The sequence below is a fragment of the Pan paniscus genome, chromosome 16 (assembly GCF_029289425.2).
Source record: "Pan paniscus chromosome 16, NHGRI_mPanPan1-v2.0_pri, whole genome shotgun sequence".
NCBI classification, from domain to species: domain Eukaryota; kingdom Metazoa; phylum Chordata; class Mammalia; order Primates; family Hominidae; genus Pan; species Pan paniscus.
The window spans coordinates 29,393,357-29,417,843 of record NC_073265.2 but is presented as its reverse complement, the minus strand read 5'-3'; the positions used below and the strand labels follow the sequence as shown (position 1 = coordinate 29,417,843).

Sequence of the window (24,487 nt, the reverse complement as noted above, 5' to 3'; positions counted from 1 at the left end):
TCACCTTAAGATCATGAAAAGTTTTGGCTAGAATTATTTAACTCTCCCATTAAATGCCCAAGTTTGACCAATTTAAATTATTCTGAAAATCACCATTAAGTTGATCTGAGGATCATGTTAGGGTTATTAAGACTAAGATCACAGAGTTTATTAAGATTAGAATTTCCCCACTAACTTTTTATTAGAAAACTTGACCCACCAATTGTTAACACTGTGCCACATCTATTTTATCACTGTGTCTCTTTTTCTATACACATGCATGCGCGCACGTGCACGCACACACATATACAGTTTCTCCTGACCTATATGAAATGAAGGTGCATATGACATGACATTGTACTTTAGCAAAGTTGGCAGAAGTTTGAAAAGTAAACTTCCTATGCTGCTGCCACAGTTTTAAGTATTATCAGAAGAGATTCTCCATTCCTACCACTGCTTCATTTAACTAGCCTTAAAAAGTATTATCATAAGGGTAAAAAAAACCCCAAAAAACCCAGAATAAATTGCAGGTGTTGGCCAAGATGGAGTATGCCCACTATACCTTTTCTCTTTCTCTCACTGATAGGAATTAAAAACTGTAGACAATATACAAAAAAAGCAACTAACTGAGGGCTCTGAAAAGTCAACAAAAGCAAGCAGACTGTGGAGAGGGGTCAAAACTTGAAGAAACAACCCACGCAGGATTGTTTCCTGTTTTTTTATTCTTCTATTTTCTCTTGTGGTTTTGAACTGTTGCAGTGGTGGTATGTGAATGTAAAACTCAGAGAAACCCCATCTTTCTGGCCTGAGGACTGGGAAAAGAGGACTCTGAAGGCCAAAGAATATGGGAGGAGAACTGCAAAGGAATGAGCTGAACAAGAGGATCTCCTAATTCTGTATGTGAATTGGCATACATCTTAGGTTCCCTCTTGAGCTATGCATGCACAGGGTAGATTCAAAGCAGCACAGAAAAGGCTTTGAGAACTGAACAATGATATAAACCACTGCCCAAGCCCCAGATTAACCCATAAGCAGGACGTGCATGGGACAGACCCAAAGCAACACAGCAAAGGTCTTGAAAACTGAACTGACAGTGGAACCAACAGCCACACAAGATGACAAAGAACTTGTAATATCTGAAGTGTGGTTGTCTACTAAGACAAAAACATAGATATTCTCCAGGGAATATTGGCCAACAGGATCAGAGTCTTATAACATATGGTCAGGATAAATGTCCAGGGTACAAGAATTACTTGACACACAAAGAACTAGAAAAATGTGACCAACTTTCAAAGGAAAAAACAATAAGCAAATGCAAACATAAAATGACCCAGATGGTATAGTTTTCAGATGGAGATTTTATTTTGTTTTTTGAGATGGAGTCTCATTCTGTCACCCAAGCTGGAGTACAGTGGCACAATCTCGGCTCACTACAACCTCTGCCTCCTGGGTTCAAGCGATTCTCCTGCTTCAGCCTCCCAAGTAGCTGAGATTACAGGCACCCACAACCATGCACAGCTAATTTTTGTATTTTTAGTAGAGACAGGGTTTCACCATATTGGCCAGGCTGGTCTCAGACTCCTGACCTCAAGTGATTCCCCCGCCTTGGCCTCCTAGCGTGTTGGGATTACAGGCGTGAGCCACTGTGCCCAGCCTGGAGATTTTAAAGTACCTAATATAACTATGTTCCATGAGATGAAGGTAAAAACATTTGAAATGAATGGAAAGACAGAAATTCTCAACAGAGAAACAGAAATTATAAAAAAGAATGAAACAGAAATTTTAGAATTGAAAAATACAGTATCTGAAATAAAAAATTTATGTTGAATGGTTTCAATAGCAGGATGGAGATGGAAGAGAAAAGAATAAGTGAACCTGAAGACAGAGCAATAAAAATGGGACAATCTGAAAAACAAAAAGAAAAATGGTTAAACAGAGCTTCAGGGACCTATGGAATGATATCAAAAGGTTTAATTTGGACAGATTATTAGTAGCAGAGTCGGGGGAAATGGTCTAAAATTTGTGCAACTGAAGTCTCAGAGAGAGAAAGAAGAAAGAGATAATAGGTATAAAAAATCATTTAAAAAATAACGGCTGAAAACTTGTCAAATTTTGTGAAAGACATACATTTACAAATTCAAAAGGCCCAGTGAAGCCCAGATTAAATGTAAAGAAAATCACATCTAGGCCAGGCGTGGTGGCTCACGCCTGTAATCCCAGCACTTTGGGAGGCCGAGGTGGGCGGATCACCTGAGATTGGGAGTTGGAGACCAGCCTGACCAACATGGAGAAACCCCATCTCTACTAAAAATAGAAAATTAGCTGGGTATGGTGGCGCATGCCTGTAATCCCAGCTACTCAGGAGGCTGAGGCAGGAGGATCGCTTGAACCCGGGAGGTGGAGGTTGCTGTCAGCTGAGATCGTGCCACTGCACTCCAGCCTAGGCAACAGAGCTAGACTCTGTCTCAAAAAAAAAAAAAAAAAAACAAAAAACCACATCTAGACACATCACAATCAAACTTCTGAAAACCAAAACTGAACAAGAAAAAATCTTGGACAAGGCCAGAGGAAAATCAACACATTATGTATAGGTCAGGAACTACTAAATGACTATAGATTTCTTATTAGAAACCACAGAGGGCCGGGCGCAGTGGCTCATGCCTGTAATCCCAGCACTTTGGGAGGCCGAGGCAGGCGCATCACGAGATCAGGAGATCGAGACCATCCTGGCTAACACGGTGAAACCCCATCTCTACTAAAAATACAAAAATTAGCCAGGCATGGTGGCAGGCACCTGTAGTCCCAGCTACTCGGGAGGCTGAGGCAGGAGAATGGCGTAATCCCAGGAGGCGGAGCTTGCAGTGAGCCGAGATTGCGCCACTGCACTCTAGCCCGGACGACAGAGCGAGACTCCGTCTCAAAAAAAAAAAAAAAAAAGAAAGAAAGAAAAAGAAAGAAGAAACCAAGGAGGCCAGAAGACAGTGGGATAACATCATTAAAGTGGTGAAAGAAAAGAAATGTTGGCTGGGTACAGTGGCTCATGCCTGTAATCCCAGCACTTTGGGAGGCCAAGGTGGGCAGACCATTTGAGGTCAGGAGTTTGAGACCAGCCTGGCCAATGTGATGAAACCCCATCTCTTCTAAAAATACAAAAATTAGCCGGGTGTGGTGGCGCATGCCTATAGTCCCAGCTACTCAGCTACTCGGGAGGCTGAGGCAAGAGAATCACTTGAGCCTGGGAGGTGGGGGTTGCAGTGAGCTGAAATCGTGCCATCCATTGCACTCCAGCCTGGGTGACAGAGCAAGACTCCATCTCAAAAAAAAAAAAAAAAAAAAAGAAACGAAACATTGACCCAGAATTCTATATCCAGTAAAAATATTTTTCAGGAAAGAAGATGAAATGAAGACATTCTCAGATGAAGAAAAACTAGGAGAATTAATTGACAACGGACCTGCTCTAAAAGAAAGCGGCTAAAAGAAGTTCTTCAGACTGAAGGGAAATGATACTAGAAGGGAACTTGGAGCTTCAGGAATGAAGAAAGAACAACAACAAAAAAAAGGGTAAACACAACAGACTATTTTCCTAAGTTATTTAAGAGAGAGATATATATATGGCTTTTGAAAGCAAAACAAAATATTGTCTGGTGGGGTTTTCAATGCATATAGATGTAATACATATGGCAAGTATACCAAAAGGGTAGGGAATATAAAGGAACTTTTATGGTTATAAAGCTTCTGTATTTTACTTTAAATGGTAAAACATTAAGTAGAATGTGAAAGTTTAGGTATATTATATACCTTATAGCAACCACTTAAAGTTGTAAGAGGCAAAAAGCCAATAACACAAATTAAAATGAAATACTAAAAAACACTCAGATAATCCAAAAGAAGGTAGGAAAGAGGCTGAAGAGGAACAAAAGGCATGGAACAAATAATAAAATAGTAGACCTAAACCCAACAATATTAAAAATCCTATTAAATGGTCTCAACATAACAAAAAAAATATTGTTAGAGTTCACAGAAAAAACAAGACCCAACTATTTGCTGTGTATAAGAAACCCACTTAAAAAATATAAAGACATAGGTTAAAAGTTAAAGAAGCTAATTAACATAAGTGTCACTAAAGTTGGTATATAACCCTCCACTGCTAAATTCAACTAGCTTAACAAAAGGGTAAAAAGAAAATGACACAAAAACCTGTTACGCAAATAAACAGTATTATTTTGTAATAGCCAAAAGGTGCAAACAACCTAAATGTTCACTAACTGATGAATGGATAAATAATATTCATATGATGGAATATCATTCGGCAATAAACAGGAATAAAGTACTGATACATGTCACAACTATGTTCATTTATGATGAACCTTGAAAATAGTATGCTGAAAATCCCTGTTCCACCCTTCCCTCCCTGGAAAAAAAAAAAGGAAATAGTATGCTAAGTAAAAGAAGCCAATCACAAAAGACCATGTATTGTAGGATTCCATTTAACTGAAATGTCCAGAATAAGCAAATCCATAGAGACAAAAAGCAGAGTAGTGGTGGCCTAGCAGTGAGGTAAGTAGGAATGAAGAGTGACTGCTAATGGGCATGGGGTTCATTTTAGGGTGTTAAAAATGTTCTAAAATTAGATTGTAATGATGATTATACAACTCTAAGAGTGGTTTTTTTTTTTAATGTGGTTTTTAAAAAGTAAAGAAAGGGAAAAGATGTATCATGCAAACAAAAAGGAAGCTGGAATAGCTGTACTAATATCAGACCAGGTAGACTTCTGAATAAGGAGTATTATCAGGGATAAAGGGAGACATTATATAATGATACAGGGGTCAATTCTAAACGTTTATGCATCTAAAAGAACTTCAAAATATATTAGGCAAAACTGATGGGACTAAAAGAAATAGACAAAATCACAAAGAGGCTTCAAAACCCTTCTTAGTAATTGATATAACAAGTAGACAGAAAGTCATCAATGATACAGAAGACCAGAACAGACTACCAGTCAACTTGCCCTAAATTATATTTACAGAATATTATACTCTAAAAAACAGAATACACATATTTTTCAAGTGTACATGAAACATTCACCAAGATAAACCATAATCTGGGTGATAAAACAAACCTTAACAAATTTAAGACTTGAAACCATATACCTTATGTTCTCTGACCACTATGGAATTAAACTAGATATCAATAACAGAGATATCTGAAAAATCCAAAAACACTTCCTAACTGAAGTAATACACTTCTAAGTAACTCATGGGTCAAAAGGAAGACACGGGGTAAGCTAGAAAATATTTTGAACTAAATTAAAATGAAAATACAGTATATCACAACTTGTGGGATACAACTAAAGCAGTGCTTAGAAGGGAATTTAGAGCATTAAATGCTTATATTAGAAAAAGAGAAAGGTCTAGAATCAGTGATCTAGGCTTTCACCTTAAACTACAAAAAGAAGAGCAAGTTATATCCAAAGCAAGCGGGAAGAAATAAAGTGCAGAAATAAAATTAAGAACAGAAAATCATTAAGAGAAAAAAAAAAAATCAATGAAATGAACCCAAAAGCTGGTTTTCTAAAACAATCAGTAAAATTGATATCCAAGCCAGACTGAGAAGACACAAATTACCAGTATCAGGAGAAAGGGAGAATCACTATATAACCTACAGACATTAAAAGCATAATAAGGGAATATTATGAACAACTCTATGCCCACAAACTCATTAACTTGGATGAATGGATCAATTCCTTGAAAGACAAAAATCTACCAAAGTTTACTTAAAAAAAAAAAAAAGCCTAAATAAATGGAGAATTATACCATATTCCTGTATAATCCTAATCAAAATCCCAGAAAGCTGATTCTAAAACTTATATAGAAAGTCAAATGAACTACCAGAGTTAAATATAAGAATAAAGTTAGAGGACTCATTTTATCTGATTTCTAGACTTACTATAAAAGGTACAGTAATCTAGATAGCATGGTAAACACTAATGGATAGACACGTACATCGGTAGAAAAAATAGAATAATAGAAATAAACCTACATAAATATGATCAACTGATTTTTTAAAAATCAAGGTATAAAGGCAATTCAATGGAGAAAGGTTAGTCTTTTCGACAATTGGCATTGGAACAAATGAACATTAATATGCTAAAAAAGAACCTTAACCTCTATCCTCTACAAAAATTAACTCAAAATGGATCAGGGATCTAAATGTAAAAAGTGAAATTATAAAAATTGAAGATGAAAACTTGAAGATGAAAATCTCTGTAACAATCTTTGGCTAGACAAAAAATTCTCAGACACAACATCAAAAGCACGATCCATACAAGAAAAACTTGTAAATTAGACTTCTTTAAAATTAAAAACTTCTGTTCTAAAAAAGACAGTTAAGAAAATGAACAGACCAGGCTTAAGCTGAGAGAAAATATTTTCAAATCACATATCTGACAAAGGCTTATACTTACAATCTATAAAGAACTTTTACAACTCAAATGCATTATGCTAAATCAAACAGGCCAAACTCAAAAGGCTATATATTATATGATTCCATTTATATGGCACTCTGGAAAAGGCAAAACCACAGGCTGGAGAATAAATCAGTGTTTGCCAGGGGTTTGGATTCAGCATAGGTACTAATTACAAAGGGAATTCTTTTGGGGGGTGTGAAATTATTCTGTATCTTGTTAATGATGATGATCACAAGTCTTTTTACTCCTAGTACCATATACCAAAGAGTGGATTTTACTCTATGATAAATAAAATTTTTAAAATATATCTTTAAAAAAATTGAACAGTAACTAAGTAAACTTAACATGCCAATCCACCAGAAAGCACTTTATTCAGATGCAAAAAAGAGATAATTTATTTCTATTATTTTTAGAGTTAAGACAAGCTCCAAAGAAAGTTTACCGGTGCTGGGACTGTAGTCTTTCTAGTGGTTCAGCCTTCTGTTGAATCCCTTCCTGAAATATCGCATCTGCTTTCCTAAAGTTTTCTCTAGCTTCATATTCTTCTGCCCATGAGATATAGAACTGAGCAAGTGAAACACCAATCCCTTGGTTGTGCAAGTAACTGTACATATCCAAAGGCTCATTGCATAAACGCCCCTGTAACAGAAGTGTTAACAGTTAACCAATTTCTACTCACGTATTGAATGTCTATTAGTTGCCAAACAATCACTGGAGATACTACATGCAATTCCTGTATTGAAAAAAAAATCTATTATTACAATGTGATAAGGACCATACTGGGAGGACCTAAAAAAGAGGCAAAACTGAGCGATTTGTAAGAAGAGTTGGAGAGTAAAGGCTTCAAGAAGGAGTAATAAGCCAGGTGCAGTCGCTTCTGCCTGTAATTACAGCACTTTGTGAGGCTGAGGTAGGAGTAGGAGGATCGCTTGAGGTTAGGAGTTTGAGACAAGCCTGGGCAACATAACAAGACCCTGTCTCTACAACAAAATTTAAAACTTTAGCTGGGCATGGTGGAAGGCGCCTGTAGTCCTAGCTACCCAGGAGGCTGGGGCAGGAGAATCACTTGAGCCCAAGAGTTTGAGGCTGCAGTGAACTATGATGGTGCCACTACATTCTAGCCTGGGTGACAGAGTGAGACCCTGTCTCTAAAGAAAATTTAAAAAAAGGGGGAGGAAGGGGCTAACATTTGAGCTTAGCCCTGAAGGAAAAATGTACTTTCATCAGGTGGAAAATGGGAAGGGAAGGGTATTTCAGCCAGAGAAAATAGCATAAGCAAAGATACAGAAAATTAAAAGTTACGTAGGGGTCCAGGCAAGATAGTAGTCTGGAGAAAAAGGCTGTGATAGGTCTTGAATATCAAGCTAATCAATTTTGAATGTGCCTAATAGTAATTGTTGTATGTGTTAGGGTGGGTGAGCGATAAGCAAAGGAATGACATAGTCAAATCTGTGTTTTAGAAGGGACATTGTGAGACCATATACAATGTAGATAATTCTATTAGCAAGAGGGAGGAAAATATCACTAAAAACCTCACATCACAAACATTTTGATAAATTTTTTCAGTCTTTTTTCCCTTAAGGATGAAAGGATATGTATTATCTTATAAAGTTTTGATCATAATAAAATTTGCTTTTATTCCACTATAATACTACATCATTCACTTTTCCATGCTGCTGCTTACACTTAACCATTATTTTTTATTTTTTTTTATTTCTAGAGACAAGGTCTTGCTCTGTTGCCCAGGCTGGACTGCAGTGTCGCAATCATAGCTCACTGCAACCTCGAATTCTTTTCACTATTATTTTTAAATGAATGCATCATGTTTCATCTAATAGAGCTTCCATAATTTAATTGTTCATCTACTTCTGGATATTTAAACAACTTCTAATTTTGCCCAATTATAAATAATTCTATAAAAAATAACTTCATGCATACAACCTTTCACATTTTACATTATTCCATTAAGAGAAATTCCTAGAACTATGTTAAAAAGTAACAAATTGCTTTCTGAGAAGGTTGTAAAAATTGTTAATGCTAAAATTTAATAATTCGCAAAAATACTCATTCCACCAGACTCTAATCAGCATTAGAAGCTATTAAAAACAATCCCTAAATTCACATAAAAATAGCATTTTTTTTCTTTTTTTTTGAGACAGAGTCTCACTCTGTCGCCCAGGCTGGAGTGCAGCGGCGCGATCTTGCCTCACTGCAACTTCTGCCTCCCAGGTTCAAGTGATTCTCCTGCCTCAGCCTCCCGAGTAGCTGGGACTACAGGCGCCCGCCACCACGGCTGGCTAATTTTTGTATTTTTAGTACAGATGGGGTTTCACCATATTGGCCAGGATGGTCTCCATCTCTTGACCTCGTGATCCACCCACCTCGGCCTCCCAAAGTGCTGGGATTACAGGTGTGAGCCACCATGCCTGGTCAAAAATAGCCTTTCAATGTTCTAGTTAGGAGTTCTTTTACTACTAGAGAAGCTACCATTTGTTACTTTACCAAATATCTCCTATTTATCTGTTCCTAATTGTCTAGCCCAGGTTAAGTCCTTCTTGTATTTGTTCCTATAGAACTCGTAATTTTCTCTCTGTTACAGTTACAATCAATGGCTTCACATTTGTCTTTCAGATAAACTAAGCTCTACAAACTCAGAAGACATTGCTATTATATGCCAGCCCTTAATCATGGTCTAGTACAACAAATGCTAAATAAATGGAATGTTTTATTTAAATCTTTAACAGAAATAATTAGTATTTTATAGTTTAATTTTGCAGTAATTCAGTAAATGGATTTTTCTTGCTTATTTAAATTAGTGATGTTTTCTCATACGTGGTGGTGTTTCAAGAAAAGTTATAACTCTGAATGTGCTACCAGTATAAGATCCAGTCTTTGATATCTGTCACTACATAAATATAGCTTAACATTGATTTCACTATTTTGAGAGCTTTCTGAATGGTTCTGGTGTTCTCGTGCGTGGGACAGCCAGTAAAGATCAGGTTATTCAGAGTGCTGAATAAGATCACTTAAGAAATAACATAAATAAACGGACTATATGGTTAGATTAATAGATCTAAAAGTTAAATAAACCTTTTTTTTGGTAACCCTTAAATTGCCAAACTAAAATAATTTTATACCTTTAAATAAAAATACCAGAAGTTTTCCAGAAACAATTTTTTCCTTAGCTAGACTGTAGGAGTCACATAAAATAACTGACTGGAGAAATCCTTCTGCAAAGCGAAAGAAAGTAGTGTGAAGAATTCATCTGTTACTCCTCTTGACCAGACCCACAAAGAAAAAGCAATAGTTTAATATGTACCTCGTTAGCCACATACAAAGTTCAGATTATTGCTGATCATTCTAGTGCTGATCATTTGAATTTGATGGTTGTCTATACCTGTGCTTCTCAAATAATCTGTGGCGAAGGGGCCAGTTTTATTGTGTGTATGTGTGTGTTCCATTATGGACTGATATAAAGTACAATAAAAACAGAAGTTACTCGAAGAATGATGATGTGCTTGGATGTCCCGGCAATATCAAATTGTTACCAAAGTTTCCAAAAGCTCACTTTCAATTTTTGTACTTATCTCAAACAGTATGCAAACCCTTCTTTCAGTAGCACTGATCTAGATTATGCTTTTTACTTCATGATATTATTCTTCTTCAGTACAAGCACCAGGTTATCAAAAATAAACAGATAAATTATTCTAATTAATTGTTACTTTTAACAACTCCAATTAAATATAATCATAGAATCCTGGGATTAAAAGTCACTTTAGAGGTGCAGCTAGTCCAATCTTTTTTTTTTTTTATTATTATCTTTTTTTCTGAGACTGAGTCTCGCTCTGTCGCCCAGGCTGGAGTGCAGTGGCATGATCTCAGTTCATGCAACCTCTGTCTCCTGGGTTCAAGCGATTCTCCTGCCTCAGCCTCCCGAGTAACTGGGATTACATGTGCGCACCACCACGTGTGGCTAATTTTTGTATTTTTTGTATTTTTAGTAGAGATGAGGTTTCACCGTGTTGGCCAGGTTGGTCTCGAACTCCTAACCTCAGATGATACACCTACCTTGGCCTCCCAAAGTGCTGGGATTACAGGTGAGAGCCACCACACCCAGTCTCCAATCTTTTAATAAATTACATGTAAAGATATTATTTAGGCTAGTGACAAATGAAGGACAAAATCCATTGTTACACCACCAGGGTCCACAGACTCTAGGCTAACAAATCTGTTTAGCATTCTTTGGGTGCCATTCTTCATTATAAGTTTCTGTAACTAATATCCATAAGGTAATTTCTCCAACCTTTCACTAAGGATGTAAAAATATTTGTCGAATGTCCTGAGGAAATCAAGATACCTTATGCCTTCAGGATTTACCTAATTTTCTATACTTGTAACTACAGTTGACCCTTGAACAACACAGGTCTGAACTGCATAGGTTCACATATACACAGATTTTCTTCCATCTCTGCCACCCGTGAGACAGCAAGACGAACCCGTTTTCTTCCTCCTCAGCCTACTCAATGTGAAGACGAGGATGAAGATCTTTACAATGATCCACTTAATGACTATTAAATATACGTTCTCTTCCTTATAATTTTCTTAATAACATTTTCTTTTCTCTAGCTAACATTGTTGTAAAAAAAAAAAGATATAATACATATGGCATACAAACTATGCGTTCATCAACTTTATGTTATTGGTAAGGCGTCTGGTCAACAGTAGGCTATTAATAATTTTGGGGGCCAAAAGTTATATGCAGACTTTCAACTGGGTGAGGGGTGGGCACACCTAAGCCCTGTGTTGTTCAAGGGTCAACTGTATTGGAAGTTTAAAATCAGTCCTCCTTAAGACTTTAGTAAGAAATTTATTTCTTACTTTATTACTTTATTTTAGTAAGAAATTTATTTCTTACTTTATTACTTTATTTTACTAAGAAATTTATTTCTTTATTTGAGTAAGAAATTTATTTCTTACTTTATTTCTTTATTTGAGTAAGAAATTTATTTCTTACTTTATTTTATTAAGAAATCTTATCAGTTTTAATGCCAAGAGATTTATTTTAGTAAGAAATCTTATCAGTTTTAATGTCAATATTTCATCATCATATTGTAGTGGTTGTAAATAATTCCAAATATTTATTGTTTATTTTTTAAATTTATTTTAGAATAAAAGCAGTAATATTAATGTCTAAGAAACGGTGGTCATTTTTTTAATAAAAAATATGTTTTTCCTACATGTCAAGTAAGACAGTACAAAGTAGTGCTGGGATTATAGGCATGAGCCACCATGCCCAGCTGAGGCAGACATTTTTGGCTGTAGCAATATACTAGGTGAAAAAAGTCCAAAGACCAATAAAAAACTAAAATATCACTTCTTTATGTTGATGACTTTCATAAAGGAGTGAAAGAGATACCAGAATCACAGAGGGAAGTTTTTCCCCAAACAACCACACTGCTGCCAAATGTTAGCTCCTGCACCTCCTCCTCCAGTACAGTTGAATGGCCCAATTATGTTTTTCTGTTTTGGTTGTTTTTTTGAGACAGGATCTTGCTCTGTCACTTGGGCTGGCGGACAGTGGTGCAATCTCGGCTCACTGTAGTCTGGACTTCCCGGGCTCAAGCGACCCTCCCACCTCAGCCTCCTGAGTAGCTGGGACTACAGGTGCTGTGCCACCACACCTGGTTAATTTCTGTACTTTATGAGATGGGGTTTCACCAATTTTGCCCTGACTAGTCTTGAACTCCTGGGCTGAAGCGATCAGCCCACCTCAGCCTCCCAAAGTGTTGGGACTACAGACATGAACCACTGCACCCAGTTATGTTTAGAATAAATAAATAAGTAATCCAGACTAGGGGTGTTGGCTCACGCCTATAATCCCAGCACTTTGGGAGGCCAAGGTGGGAGGATGGCTTGAGCTCAGGAGTTCAAGACCAGCCTGGGTAACAGAGAGAGAAGTCATCTCTATTAAAAATTAAAAAATTAGCCGGACGTAATGGCACAGCACCTATAGTCCCAGCTACTCACGAGGCTGAGGCGAGAGGATTGCTTGAGCCCAGGAGGTTTAGACTGCAGTGAGCCATGATGGAGCCACTGCACTCCAGCCTGGGTGACAGAGTGAGACCTTGTTTCAAAACATAAAATAAATTATTAATCCATACTCACTGAGAGATCTACAGACTTTGCGATCAATCTTAAAAGGGCGAAAATACCTTATTATACTATATTTAAGTCCACCTTTAAGTAGAACCAATTTAAGAAGTATTGCATATTTATTAAATGTTTCCAATCTACTAAATGGTTCAAAATGGCTGTTTTACTTTTTTTTTTTGGTATACCAGATACCTCTAGAGAAAATCTCTTAGTTTAATATTTAAAACTCAGATGGCACTTGAGAAAGACTTACTAATTTAAGCCAGAGATTGAGAAATCGAGGATCACTATAATATCGTTTTTCTCCTTGTAGTGCTTCTACAGCTCTTTCTAATAACGTTGACATATTACTCTCCTTCCCACCTTGAGGATAGTTCTGCTCTGTCCAGCTGATATACCTAAATGGGAAGAAAAAGATAAGAACACATTTTAAATTGAACATGTACTTTTGTTCTTGCTCCAAGACCCATTCTGGATTTTAGCAGAAGTAAAGTATGTTTCTTTTGAGGTCTTCAATGACATACCCTAAGCCTGTATCCCTCAAACTTCTCCAAAGTATCTCTAGTACATGCTTCTGGGGAAAACTGAGGATAGGGATAGAAGGGTGTAGTTCAAAGCTGTACATCATAAACTTGAAATTTCTTGAATCTTAAACACCTCAGGAAGATATATTATGATTATTCTGGATCTCTGTGCCCCCAGGACACCACTGTCTACTCTGACACACACTCCATATACTCCAATTTGAGAAACATGGCCATAAGGACTTATCTGTTAATGTTTCTATTGTCCTTGTGAAATAAAAAGACCCACCTATCCCAAACATCCAGAGGGTCATTTCCAGTGTAAAATCGAATTTCATATTCAAATGCCCTGAAATGTAAACAGAAAGTTAGCATATGCAATAGTGACAACAGCCAATGAACAAGTATCACTTCCATTTTTATTCATGTAATAAGTAGGTAATATTGATCTAAATTATTGCACTAGAGTTTATGGGTTTGTTAAAGAATAGAAAAAGGCCAGGCATGGTGGCTGATGCCTGTAATCCCGACACTTTGGGAGGCCAAGTGGGGTGGATCACTTGAGGTTAGAAGTTTGAGACCAGCCTGGGCAACATGGTGAAACCCCATCTCTACTAAAAACACAAAAATTAGCTGGGTGTGGTGCCAAGCACCTGTAATCCCAGCTACTCGGGAGGCTGAGGTGGGAGGAGCACTTGAACCTGGAAATAGAGGCTGCAGTGAGCAGAGATTGCAGCACTGCACTCCAGCCTGGGCAACAGAGCAAGACTCTGTCTCAAAAAAAAAAAAAAAAAAAAAGAATAGAAATAATTAAGATTCTACTTAACATAAGAAGAGAGAGAAAATATATAGAAATTAGAGAAACAAATTTCGAGACAACATACAGAAAAGTAGTATCAATACTACACAGCAGTTAAGAACTCTGGAACAAGACAACCTAGATTCAAATTCAGCTCCACCAATCACAAGCTGAGTAACACGGACAAGCCACTTAAAACTCTGTTTTCAGTTTCCTCATTTGTAAAATGGGGATAATAATAGTACTTTCTTATTAGGTTGACTAGTCTTAAATGTAAAGGGTTTACACACATGAACAAATATATAAATAAGAATTTTAAAGTTCAAAAAAACTTCCATGGGTAACATTGGTCAGAGAAGAATAATACCATAAATAATTTGGAGAATACCTCAAAAAAAGGGTAAAATATGACTATAAAAAGCTGGGAAAGGGAGAGGGCTAAGACCAAATTAAGACTGACCAGTTAGAATAGAGGGGAAGAATTAGGTAATAGGCCAGAATTTGGATAATGATTAATAAAAATTGGATAAGCAGTTATGTTTGATCTAAAAATAATTAGTCCCTGACACATGGGAATTTATACTCTAATAAGAAAAACAAAGTACACAAATGAAAGATGAACTAGTAATACAAAGCAGGATACTAAATTACAGTTGCCAAGAATGGATAGTAAAGGCTTTAAGAAGTCAAAAGAAGGTATCACAGAAGCAGCCTCAGAAGGTGAGACTCTGAAGGAACCATGGAATTTGAAAGAAAAACAGTTTTTTCAAGACAGAGGGAAACTAATATTGAATAAAATTACGAAGGTGGAAGAGCTCATCCAAAGTAAGGTGAGTGAACCCTAAGCTATAACATAAAGTCAGTACCGAGAGCCAATGGAGACCCCTGGAGAAGTAAGAAGCACATGCTTTAAATGTAAATTTAAAGACTCTGGATTCCATCTACTCCAGCCACTATTGGTTCTTTAATTGTAGGGCATCTTAAATATAAGATTTCAGAAAGATTAATCAAGCAACTTTATAAGGATAGCCAGGCATTAGAAGAAGGGACCACAGTTATGGGGCTAATATGGCAATTAAAGTGTGAAATAATGAGATTATCAGCAGAAATGGTAAAACAATAAAATCTAAGGCACTACTGATAAAAATCAGCAATCCTACCAATTGATCTATAGATTCAAACCAATGTAATCAAAATCCCAGTAGGCTCTTTTCTTTTCTCTTTTTCTTTTTTTTTTTTTTTTGAGACGGAATTTCGCTGTTGCTACCCAGGCTAGAGTGCAATGGCGCAATCTCGGCTCACCGCAACCTCCACCTCCTAGGTTCAAGTGATTCTCCTACCTCAGCCTCCCAAGTAGCTGGGATTACAGGCATGCGCCACCACGCCCGGCTAATTTTGTATTTTTAGTTGAGACAGGGTTTCTCCATGTTGGTCAGGCTGGTCTTAAACTCCTCACCTCAGGTGATCCGCCCGCCTCGGCCTCCTAAAGTGCTGGGACTACAGGCTTGAGCCACCGTGCCCAGCCTTTTTTTTTTTTTTTCTTTTTCAGTAGGCTCTTTTCTAGAAATTGACAAGATGATTTCAAAATTTGTTTGCAAAGGCAAAGGACCAAGAATAACTAAAGCAATTTTGAAAAGAACAAAAGCTGTAGAACTCACTCTGCTGGACTTGCTATGTAAAACTAATCAAAACAGTGTATTTTATTGGTGAAAGGACAGACAATTTGATCAATGGAACAGAATATAGAGTCCAGAAATAACCCACACATATGTGGTCAAATGATTTTTGAAAAGGGCCCCAATGCAATTCAATGAGGAAAGGAAAAAAAAAATCTAACAAATGGAGGTAGAACAACTAGAAAGATAACCCATATGAGAGGAAAAAAACTTGTTTACTCCAACCCCACACCATATACAAGGATAAATTTAAGAAAAATCATACACCTAAACATAAAAGCTAAAATAATGCTTGGCTGGGTGCAGTGGCTCATGCCCGTAATCCCAGCACTCTGGGAGGCCGAGGCGGGCGGATCACCTGAGGTCAGAAGTTCAAGACCAGCCTGGCCATGGGGAAACCCCATCTCTACTAAAAATACAAAAAATTAGCCGGGCGTGGTGGTGCGTGCCTGTAATCCCAGCTACTCGGGAGGCTGAGGCAGGAGAATCACTTGAACCCGGGAGGCGGAGGTTGCAGTGAGCTGAGATTGCGCTCCAGCCTGGGCAACAAGAGCAAAACTCCGTCTCAAAAAAAAAAAAAAAAAAAAAGCTAAAATGAAGCTAGTAAAAGAAAACATAAGAGAGTAACTTGGTCACTTTGGGGTAGGCAAAAGTCTCCTGAAGAGGACACAAAAAGTGCTAACCATAAAAGAAAAACACTAATTAATTGAACTTCATCAAAATTTAAAACTTAGCAGTTTAAAAAAAAAAAAACACCCAGAAAATAAACAGCCATGGGTGAGGGAAAAAAAATTTGCAACACATATATTTGATAAAAGACTAGTATAGAGACTATATAAAGAACCCCTACTGGGAGCATAGATTCAGGGAATCTTCAATCTATGCTCCTGAAACTTGAATCAGGGAAACTTGAATCTATACTCCTGGGAAATGTAAATAAAGAACCCCTACAACACAATTTGAAAACTGGGCAAAATATCTAAACAGATACACCACAAAAGAAGATACACAAAAGGCCAAAAAGCATGTGAAAAAACGTTCACCATTATTAGTCACCAGGGAAATGCAAAGTAATGAGACACAACTCCACAAAACTAGAATGGCTAAAACGAAAAAGATCGACAACACCAAATACTGGAGTGGATTTGGTACAAATGAACTCTCATGAGTTGCTGGTAGAAATGTAAAATGTTACAACCTCTTTGGTAAACCAGTTTCTTCAACAGTTAAACATACATCTATTCTATGGTCCAACAATTCCACTCCAAGGGAAATGAAAATTATGTCTACTGCCGGGCGCGGTGGCTCACGCCTGTAATCCCAGCACTTTGGGAGGCTGAGGCGGGTGGATCACAAGGTCAGGAGATCGAGACCATCCTGGCTAACACGGTGAAACCCCGTCTCTACTAAAAAATAGAAAAAATTAGCTGGGCATGGTGGCAGGCACCTGTAGTCCCAGCTACTCAGGAGGCTGAGGCAGGAGATTGGCGTGAACCCAGGAGGCAGAGCTTCCAGTGAGCCAAGATCGTGCCACTGCACTCCAGCCTGGCCGAAAGAGCGAGACTCCGTCTCTAAAAGAAAAAAAAAAAAGAGAGAGAGAGAAAATTATGTCTACAAAAAGCCTTGTTCAAGAATGTCCATAGCAACATTATTTATAAAGCACAAAACTGGAAGAATCTAAATATTCATCAATTGGTAAATAAATAAATGAAATCCTATTCAGCAATAAAAAGAGCAATCTACTGATGCATGTAATATGAAAAAATATGATGAATGAGGCTGAGTGCGGTAGCTTACGCCTGTAATCCCAGCACTTTGGGATGCCAAGGTGGGCGGATCACTTGAGCTCAGGAGTTCAAGACCAGCACAGCCAACATGGCAAGGACCCATCTCTACTAAAAATACAAAAATTACCCAGGCATGGCGGCGCACGCCTGTAATCCCAGCTATTTGGGAGGCTGAGGTGGGAGAATCACTTAAAACCGGGAGGCAGAGGTTGCAGTGAGCTGAAATCAGGCCACTGTACTCCAACCTGGGTGATAGAGGGAGACCCTGTCATATTAAAAAAAAAAAAAAAAAAAAATCCAAAGAGATGAATAAGAATAGTCATTGCATTATAATCCCAAATTATGATATTTTGCCAGTAATGGCAGTATTTCTTTTTGTCAGAGATTGAAGGTAGAAACTGATATTCTGATTTACCTTTTTTTTAAAAAGCATATTTATCAAAACATGTATTAGTTAAAGGAGATCCACAGGTCCATTTGAATAACATAAGAGTATTTTTCAGCTTTTATTTATCCAGAGTTTGTTAAATCATTATTGAGAACTTTCTGGTATAAATTCAATTGTTCTGAGGTTTACAAGTGTTTGGAGACCACTTCTTTTTTTGTCATACTCTCAAAAATAACTTCCTAACATAATACTTTTGGGAAGCATTGCAATATAATACTTGCTTTACTATGCTTTTCACTGCCCCCCTGTATAAAATGTATTTCTATTGATAAAAAGAGTTTCGCTGCACCACAGTGAAATGAAATCCTATAGCCCTTGTTCTTAATTATACCTGAGGACATCTTCAGATAGCTGTCATGTGATACGAAAGCAGGTAGAGAACAGATTCTCATACTACCAATTTTTGAAAAGTACTCATTATGCCATCTGTCATGGATCCACACCCACGTTATCTACAACATTTGGGATGAATGACGACAGGTTGAGACTCAGCCATTCTACACACCGTTTCTGCTGCTGAAGAGTATTGTTACAGGCAGATTCTTGTGCCAGTGCTCCCTGAAGCGTGGACATGATCCGCCCTTGCCTTAAAGGTTGTACATTTTCTTTACTCAGTTCCCATTCATCTCCCTCCAGGGACATGGCTTCACTGTGAAGAAGGAAACAAATGTAAATCTCATACCAACATTGACTATTATAGCACTAGATTATTGTAAATGTCTTCCGAAAGGTGATTATTCATGGTCTTGGGTTGAATATAGTGGACTGACACAGAATTATTATTATTATTATATGCCTAAGCTTCTTTGTTAGCTGTTTTTCAAGTTTATGGCTACAGTATTGCCTGATGGAAGACAACTTGGCAAGGATATCGTAGACAGTACTATAAGAATAGGGCATGGCCATGTGCGGTGGCTCACACCTGTAATCCCACCACTTTGTGAGGCCGAAGTGGGAGGATTTCTTGAGCCAGGAGTTTGATACCAGCCTGGGCAACATAGCAAGACCCTGCCTCTTTCTTTAAAAAAAAAGAAAAAGAAAAATGAATAGGGCTTAAGGCAGAAAGAAAAGAAGGGAACAAAAGTGTTATAAATTTGGCAAAGTAGACAAAAAGGCAACAAGTAATTCTATGCCTACCATTGAATGCATCATCTAGTTTAATTTAAAATTAGTGCCGGATGTGGTAGCTCATGCCTGTAATCCTACCACTTTGGGAGGCTGAGGCAGGAGAAGTGCTTGAGCCCAGGAGTTCAACACCACCCTGGGCAACATAGGAAGACCCCCATCTCTACAAAAAGTGAAAAATTAGCCAGGCGTGGTGGTACACGCCCGTGGTCGTGGCTACTTAGAAGACCGAGGTGGGAGCATTGCTTGGGTTCAGGAGGTCGAAGCTGCAGTGAGCCATGATCACACCACTGCACTGCAGCCTGGGCAACAGAGCAAGACCCTGTCTCAAAAAAAAAACATTAAAATTAGCAAAGTGTGGGTGAGACTAATGTCCCATGTTTCAATGATGATTCAAAACTGAAGTTTGTACATATAAGTAGCTAAAAGCAGAAGCAAACAAACACAGTTTACTAGTCACAATTCCCTGCATCCTCACACTCAATTCTACCAAGCCTACTGAGAAAACCCCCAAAACGTTTTGGAGGTAATTCCCATTACGTATTCTGCAATTCAGAGCCCTGCAACGGTTAGATAGAAGACTACTTCTAAGAGACATTACCTCTGGACTTGAAACAAAAAGAGAGACACATTGGCACTAATCTTTGAAATAGAGTGAAAGTTATATGGGACTTCAGTCTAGATGAGCTCTGAAAACTCGTTGGAGACAGCTTCTTGGAAACTATGACTTTAATCAAAATGACATGTAACAAAACTAATTTTACCACAGGCTGATCGACATAAACAAAAGTTAAGTTCCTATGGCATATTTCTGGTCACAAAAACGTCACCAAACTTCTGAATAAAGACTCGAAACAAACATTTTTAATACTAAATATTGAAATAAATGTGAGCTATCCATACACTTAAGAACAATTAATGAAAACAAAAAATAATCATTTACCCTATTTTTGGCGAATCAGTGAATGACTGCAGTCATAGTGTTGGTGGGTTAATTCAAGGAATAAATGTTTGAGAGTGAAAATTTCAAGAAGTACCTCCTACCACCACAAAGTTCAAAAAACAAATAGTAACATTATAGTGGGCATGCTGGGCACTTTCATAAGGCATTGTTTATTGTCATGCATTTGTATGATTATCATACACACTTTATATAAACTTTTTAAATAGAGACAGGTCTTACTATGTTGCCTAGGCTGGTCTTGAACCGCTGAGCTCAAGCAATCCTGTTGCCTCAGCCTCCCGAAGTGCTGGGATTACAGGTGTGAGCCACTGCTCCCAGCCTTTACAGATTTTTATTTTACAGTAATTTGTATTCATTCCTTCATTCATTTTCCAACTCACTTATTCTAGTTCGGGGTTGAGGGTGGCCAGAGCCCATCTCAGCAACTCAGAGAGGAACCAACCCTGGACAGGACACCACTCCATCACAGGGAGCACTCACATTCACACCCATTCAGACTGGGATCATTTAGACACGCCAATTAACAGGCACATCTTTGGGATGTAGAAGGAAACTGGAGTACCTAAGGAAACCCATGCAGACATGCGGAAAACATGAAAACTCCACATACACAGCAGCCCCACAATGAATTGATTTTTTTTCTCATCAACATTATAACGAAACGATGTTATACCAGGACCTGCTCTATATTGTGTGAACTCTGTAAAGGTAAGGGCTATGCCATTTATTTTTGTATGCCCATGATCTAATACAAGATATAACACTATTATGCCCTGTTTGTTGAATTCATCTGAACTTTCTTCTCTTGCTCTTAAAAATAGTGAATTACACTATCTCAGTTAAATATCCCAAATTGAGCTAAGACTGCCCCCACCTCCTCCCAGACCTGCTCCTCCCACAGTCTTCCTCTTTCTCAAATAAATGGCAATCCCATTCTTCAGTTACCCAAGCCAAAAATCTTAGTGCCAACTTTGATGCCCTTCTCATATCCCTCAGTCAGTCAGCAAGTCCTACTGGTTCTACCTGCAAAATATATACAGAAATCAACCACTTATCATCATCTCCACTGTTTTCCACCTGGCTCAACTCACTTTTGAGCTGAATTATTTCAATAACCTCTTAACTGGTGTCCCTTGCTTCCATCCTTTGCTGCCTTTAGTGTATTCAACACTACAGCCAAAGTGACCCCATTTAAACCCAAGTCAGATTATGTCTTTCCTTTGCTCAAAACCTTCCAATGACTTTTGATTACAACTAGAGTAAAAGCTAAGTCCTTACAATCTGCATCTTCACCATTTTTACATAATATCCTTTTACTCTTCTAGTTAATTCTGCTCCAGTGACAATGGCCTTGGACATGCCAGGTGCAACTTCCTCCCCCAGCTCTCACCCTCAGCCTTTGTACTCCCCTCAGATATAGAACCTCTAGCTTTTGAGATTCCTTCAAGTCTTGACCAAAATGACATCTCCTCAGTGAGGCTCCAGTGTTTAAGCTAAAATTGCACCAATCCCCACCCCCAATATTCACTACACCCACTTGCTTTATTTTTTTTAGTACTGACCACATCTCCACCTAACAGTTTGTCTTTATTGTCTGACTCCCCCATCTTCATCCCATCCCAGAACTTAAGCTTCATGAGGGTTGAGATTTTTGTGTCTGTATATTTGCTGCACTCAGAGCTTAGCCAAAAAAATACTTGTTACATGAATGAAAGAGCCCATGACATAGCACTTATTTAGGTATTGCGGGCACCACAGTGAAAACACATACAGATTTCCAACCTAGAACTGCAATATAGTTTTTTTTAATACAAGGAAAAGCCGCAAACATGCAGAGAAAGGCTTTTAGATCTCTATGTTATTGGCATAATTTAGATCTCTATGATATTGGCTAAAGGCTTTTAGATCTCTGTGCTATTGGCATAGCACCTGCCATTTGTTGAGCGCTTATTTGGAAGCAGTTACTTAACAAATACTTTGAATTCCCCCAGAACCACGTAAGGCAGCATTAACATCAGCATTTTCCATACATACGATTTGCCCAAGGTCAAACAACTAGCAGGTGGCTGAGCTGAGTTACAAACAGACCACATTACACCTTCCAAACTCTTTGTTCCGCTGGGGTCCCGCAGCCTTCTTCGCTTTGAAGCTGGATGCGGCAGGATTCGCACGTGCCCTCAGTCCACTGCGTTTTCACCGCCACCTCCGGCATTCTACTCCAAAAGGAAGGAGGCTACGGTGGGGTCTGTTCTGACGGTGCCGATCTCCCCCTCGACTGCTCCGAGCGGAGCCTTCTATTACCTACCAGGCCGTGTCCTCTCAGGCCCAGCCCCCAGCAGCTTTCTCCCGTACCTACCTCAGAGCACCCCCTTCCTTCTTCACCGCCGCCATCCTGCATTCCTGGCTCAGGTCCTCGTCCTGCTGCAGGCCTTTCCTCTGGGCCACAGACCGCCTGGACTTTCTTCCGCAACCTGCCCTCGGAGCTACAGAAGCGACCAAGGCACGCACACGACTCCCTTACAAACCGGCCACCTCGAGCCCACACCCCTAGCCGCCAAGTTTCAAATTTAACGGTCCCGCGCCGTCGACGTGGCCACGCCCCTCCGCTCCTCCGTGCTCTCGCGTCTCGCCCAAGGCATTCTGGGGCTTGTAGTTTATGCCGGTTTAGTCCGCGAACTCGCGGTGCATAATGGGAATTGTAGTTTTTGGGATTCAATGGCCGTGGAAGTGCGGCAGGCTTAGGCAAAACAAATTCTCCGCAGGTGCTGTCTTGAGCCGCGGCTCGAAGGCGAGTCTCTGAGCCGAGCGAGGAACACTTAAAGCACCAGAACTTCTTTGCTGTTTTGAGTGTTGGGAGATGTCTCTGAGTGCTTGCACTTGGCGTGACTCTTGTAGGGTGACTACCCCTGCTGTCTGCCCCAAATCTCACCCGTCCGGAGTTCTTAGGCCACTGACCTAGCTGTTTCCTGCCCCACCCTTGAATTCAAAAAGCTGGATTCTAGTTCTGTAAAATCATACCAAATGTGCAACCTTAGGCAAGCTACATAATCTTTCTGACCATCAGTTTTCCTCATCTATAAAGTGATGATACTGTCTTGCTTTCTCTTCTGCTCAGTCCACAAGCAGTAAACACAGCCATGCTATGGTTCCCAAGGTGTTACCTCTTTTCCCCTTCAGGAGACTAGCCTTGACTGACATTAAACTGTTCGTCGCAATTTCAATTTTCTGAGGAAGAAATTGTGATAGCTCAGATGTGACCAGGGGAGTAGAGTCTTTTTGTTTGGTTGGTTGGTTGGTTTTGTTTTAGAGACAGGGTCTTCTTCTTGCTCTGTTGCCCAGGCTGGAGTGCAGTAGCCCCATCATGGCTCACTCCAGCCTCCAATTCCCGGGGTCAAGTGATCCTCCCACCTCAGCCTCCGCAGTAGCTGCGATTATAGGCATTAGCCACCTTGAGGAAGGAACAGGGTCATTTAAGAAAGCCCAGGTACAGGGGAGTTCTCCTTTATGACTGTGGGGATGGTCAGAGAGGTGGCACTTCCCAGAGGCAGGTGCTGAGGATACTGTCCACTACCCTCTGGTTCTTAGTTCCCAGCTTTCTGTCTTTGTTCATGTTATGTAAGTCCTTCTTTCCTCTGAATCATCAGGACTCTTGATTCCAAAGAAGTAGAAATCCAACTTAAATCGGCCTACTCGGAAAAGAGAATTTACTGTCTTTTATATATAAAAGACTTCAGATAAAGCTTAACCCAGGACTCATGTGGACTGGGCCTCTCTCCATTTCTCGCCTCTACTCTTGTTGTTGGCTTATTGTCATTCTCCATTGGGTAACAGATTCACGACTTTATCCTTACAGGTTCAAATTCAGACTTAGGAGTCACCCTGCTTAACCCCTTCCTCCCAAACAGTCACTGGGGATAGTGGATTCAGGGCTTTGATTGTTCAGAACCAAGTCATGTGTTTCACCTTGGGACTGAGAGAGGAGAAGGGGTGATTCCTCATAGGAAATTTTGGTTACTCTTTACATCGAAGTCCTCCACATCCAGGAAGCTTTCCTGGATCATATGAGGTGTGGTGCGTGGGATTCTCTCACTGGCTCATTTTATCTCTTACCTTATGCCAGTACTGGCCTAGAACTTCATTTTCTTTCAACAGGGTGTCCTGTTCATATCTACAGCTTCTCAATTTTGACTATTTCCTACAAACAATCTTGGAAACGTAGCGTTTGGTCTTTTGATCTCAGTCTTTCCTATAACCTAGTCGGATTCCCCATAAACTCTGGTACGATGTAGAATGCATTCAGGCTAAACCCCTTGCTTGTTTCACTACGGGAAAAGAAGGAGGTAGGTAAAACAAAACTCCAAAATGTATGACAGAAGGTGCTCTGTGGTTTAATTTGGAAATTGAGTTTTTAGGGATGTCCCATGAACTGATGGGTGGAGCTCCCAGCAAGCAAGGTTTGCCTTTGAGGAAGAGGAATGCTGAAAGCAGCAGGGTTTGTTTGTGGGCTTGGGGGGAACTGGAGTGAGTGGGGCACAGGATATCCACCTTGGATTGTGACCCTTTCTT

At 39.1% G+C, this 24,487-nt stretch overlaps 1 protein-coding gene across 2 annotated transcripts in view; it reads right to left on the bottom strand.

The window, feature by feature from the left end:
* The window catches only part of BUB1B (BUB1 mitotic checkpoint serine/threonine kinase B), a 60,193-nt gene extending 37,635 nt beyond the window's left edge, over window positions 1-22,558 (bottom strand). The window contains exons 1-5 of one of the 2 annotated variants that reach the window (XM_003826568.5): window positions 22,278-22,558; window positions 18,338-18,481; window positions 13,412-13,471; window positions 12,852-12,996; window positions 6,888-7,084 (exon numbers count right to left, since the gene is read on the bottom strand). In XM_003826568.5, coding sequence (XP_003826616.3) covers window positions 6,888-7,084; window positions 12,852-12,996; window positions 13,412-13,471; window positions 18,338-18,481; window positions 22,278-22,312 — 581 coding nt within the window. In that variant the 5' untranslated portion in view covers window positions 22,313-22,558. The remainder of the gene's footprint in view (window positions 1-6,887; window positions 7,085-12,851; window positions 12,997-13,411; window positions 13,472-18,337; window positions 18,482-22,277) is intronic. The other variant, XM_008951961.4, reaches the window with a different exon arrangement.
* Window positions 22,559-24,487: the final 1,929 nt, after the last annotated feature.